This window comes from Opisthorchis viverrini (assembly GCF_000715545.1).
Source record: "Opisthorchis viverrini unplaced genomic scaffold opera_v5_6, whole genome shotgun sequence".
NCBI classification, from domain to species: domain Eukaryota; kingdom Metazoa; phylum Platyhelminthes; class Trematoda; order Opisthorchiida; family Opisthorchiidae; genus Opisthorchis; species Opisthorchis viverrini.
The window spans coordinates 1,939,639-1,943,473 of record NW_008751662.1 but is presented as its reverse complement, the minus strand read 5'-3'; the positions used below and the strand labels follow the sequence as shown (position 1 = coordinate 1,943,473).

Genomic DNA, 3,835 nt, shown 5'->3' with positions numbered 1-3,835 from the left:
ATGTCTAAGAGCCATGCTAACCGCGATAGAGCTGACGGCATCGGCTGGAGTGCCACGACAAGAAAGGGTGTCAGTTCAGCATTACGAACTGGCATTGAGTCTTCGTGCAGTCGTGCAGTCACGCATAATACACGTTACTATAACGGAGCCGAGTTGGTACACTATTCGTCTATTGACTTGATTCACCAGTGGATACCATGCGGTGCACCGGTAAGCTGGGTAATAAGACGTAATAATAGTTTACGCCCTTTAAGAAGCCGTTTAAGTTGAAGAACAGGTGACCTTCATTCAATACGTGCTTTGGTGCTGAATCACTTATACCTGAGCGCTTTGGCGTTAATCGCGGGGTGATGGCCGCAAATTTATGATTTACAACCGAGGCTGGAACTTTTTGTCAGCTATGACCTTAGACACTGTAACTTGGTACAGAAAATTGGATGGATGACGTAATGGCTGTGAATTTTCACCTAGCTGCCACTGTTGCCTGCGTCTATCAAAGTAGAAATTTGTCCACCCTCTACTTAACTCTCGGTCCTGGTTGCAGGTCATCCTTCTGCAACCGATAGGTGAAAATACGCCTTTGTCCATGGTAGTCAAGGTGTAAATCATCAAGTTCTTTGGAGGGAAACCCCCGATTTCTTAAGCCCTCGACAGTGACCCAGGAGTACGAATCGTTTATATACGGCGTTCCTAATTACGTGTAGATGGAAATGAAGTAAACGTTCGGCTATCTACAAATACGGCTTAGCTGTTTCTCGCACCAAGACAGCATATTTATTCTTCGGCGTTATATTCAACGTTTGCTCTTGGTGTGTACTGCGTTTCGGTAAAATCAAATACGTGTTAATGCAGATAATCAAAAGAAACATGAAAATGTAGCAAGTGTTGTTTCAATGGTAATGGGTGAGAAATGTGTTGATGTTGACCAAGTCATTACGATGGGCCCCTAATTTAACGCGTAATGTTTGTTGTCTGACGGCTTGTATCTACAGCACACACCAACATTTTGCAACCGCGCAGGTTTTCCTCTTGAGTTTGTCGTTCATTTCAAAAGGATCAAGTTCGGAAGCACTTTGCAAGAATTTGGATGGCCGAATTGCCACGAAGGCCTACAAACCATGCATCATTGTTGCGCGTATTTGGAAAAGACTGCCGATAATTAACTACTGCCGCACCTTGCTCTTATTGCATTCGACGCTTCAACGTTTCCAAAGACTTAAAGACTTCCCCGTTGTTTTGTGATGACGCAGGAATGATAGAAGGACGACGTACCCGTACTCTCCGGCATATGGCTATCTAAAGACAGTCAAGGGGTTTGTAAACAGACTCAATCGGCAGTCGGTTATCGTTAAAATGTCCCACAAATTGGGTTAGGTATACATGGCACTTAAGACCCGTTTGAATTTCCCACGCTTCACTGAGGCCTTTGGGTCCCATCCAAGTCACCGTTCTCACCAACGCATTATGCCCACATTCATCTCAATCGTCTGTTTATTTTCGAACTGGATGCACAGTTTGGATCGGCGCACTTCTGGTTTGATCTAACTGAGAACTGTGAAGTTATCTTCTGTCCACTGTTCCACAAAGAGACCAAGACCCATAATCAGTTATGACCAATTATCACAACACAATGTCGTACGCTATCTCTGGTTTGCTGATGGGCCTTGAATCCAAGGCACCAATTGACTCAATATATCCAAAAGCGTCTCTCAACATACAGATTCACTACTCCGCTACATCGCTATTCCAGGATAATCAACTGAGCCGGGTAACCTCCTGCTGTTTTGTATTACTTGCCGGCACCTCTTGTGCCTTACTCAGCAAAATCGGATTAATCCGGATGCGTAAGATAGAGACTAAACTTGCGTTCTCGAACGCACAACAAATTGTGGGCGTCCTAACTTCTGATGCGGCAATTGGTCCACAAACTCCAGAAAGTGTGTTCGTAATAACACGCCGGATTTATTTTTAGCGCATGTGCAACCACCACCAAAATCCTCATATAAATCACGCACAACATCTCATTTGAGCTCACCAAAACTGTAGACTCGCTAGTATAACATGCTTGATACCGTCCGTACTGCCTAGGGCCACGGAAATGAAAATTACCCTGGTTTCGCCCGGGTTTAGTGCAATTTTATGGTACAAAAGTTTCAGCACTGACCTCCTGTTATCTCCTCAACCGGTGAAGTCCAATGCTGCGCGTACACGAGTGCAATGATGGTTTACTAGAATATTCTTGCTTCGGTCTCAAAATGTACCCACTGAAAACTAATAAAAAGGGCTATTTTTACCTACTCATCCACGGAGGCCGGTAATTTTGGTGCAACAAAATCCCAGACATTCCTCCGCCTAAATCCTTAGAAAAACAAGAAAACTGGACTACCGTTGAATCGAGTGAAAATGACAGCTTAAAACAGCACTATCAAACTATGGTATATTGAATCTAACGAACGACCCGGTATATTATACAGTCATATTTACCAACAATAACAACAATAAGGCTTACGTCGCTTTATATGCCCAACTCAAATCTAATGCAGGCTCCAAACCTCAATCATTATGAATCCGATTTCTTGCTCTCTTTCGGGCCCAAGTAACGAGTGTCACTGCCTAATTAGATAAACGGACGTTCTATGTGCTTAGTCTCATGATGAATCCCACAAGCAGGATCACCGTCTTCTGATATGATGGGACCCATAGGTTCTCACATTTGCTAAATTTGGCGTGTTATTCCCAAATAACCAACACAGCGGCACCCATCCTTGCTGGATTTCTGATAAACAAACCCATGAACTTACACTCTTCTGTGCCATAATGCCCTACGAGTCTATCTATAAGATTCAGACGTTGACTGCGCTCCTCACAAATTTGCACTCACTACTACATACGAAAACTCACCAATGTCACACTGATCAACGCAACTCCTTGAGTTGTACCAACGATATAAACAACCAATGAAATAATGAAATTTTTCAGCCATGGGCCTAGACAACATTATCTGGTGGCTGCAGTAGTTCGTTCTCCGGGTTTCATGGCACATGAGCACTTCGTTTCAGCTTCGGTATGTTTACAGCGAAACGGCTGAATTGCGCTTTAGGTATAACGGAATTGCGTTGTCAACAATGGCATAGCATTTAAGTTGAAACCGGGAGTAACCATAAAATAAGTTGAACCTAAAGCGTATCTGGCATGCTAACCGTCAGCTGATGTTACCGTCAAACACAAGCCAGTAGTGTGCATGGAAAATGTTCGCCTTGTTGCAGTATGTACGTGGATTGCGATGGTGAAGTATGGTCACGCATTGAGATAGAGGTGCAATCATTGTACTTAATGTGAATACATTGGGCATGCGTCAACCATGAAAGTTGCCGAAGATTACATAGTAAAATGGTAAAACTTTGGCAAATACGGAGTGTAACTGTAACAAAAAAGAAACATATAGTGCTGAAAATAGACAAACGAAGCTTACATTGTTTACGAAGTCCTACGCAGCCACTATAGAACTCTTCTTGGGCCCCGAAATTTGCAATGTGCGACGTTTGCGTCTGAAAGATAACAGGCACAGTAATGCGACAGATTTGGCGAACCAAGCGAAGAGGTAATACACCGATGCAATTATCAAATGGCGTTCAGTGTTGCAGTATGTGCATCCAATGTGCTAGCACAGTGAGGTCACAAAGATAACAGCCGTTGAGATGTAACTCCCATCCGGTGCCTGCCTGCCATGTCCCTGAACGAGGCACGAGGGCTGAGATACTGCCAGGCCAAGCCTAGACAGGGATAGTCGAGATGCAGTTATCGGGTACGAACCACGGAAATTCCGGTCAGTAAA

The 3,835-nt window shown here is 43.9% G+C and overlaps 1 protein-coding gene across 1 annotated transcript in view; it reads left to right on the top strand.

Annotated features, from left to right (window-relative positions):
• Positions 1-3,835, top strand: part of T265_00623 (hypothetical protein) — a gene marked incomplete at both ends in the record, with an annotated part of 14,618 nt that continues 10,783 nt past the window's right edge. Inside the window, one exon of the mRNA XM_009164451.1 lies at positions 1-210. Coding sequence (XP_009162715.1) covers positions 1-210 — 210 coding nt within the window. The remainder of the gene's footprint in view (positions 211-3,835) is intronic.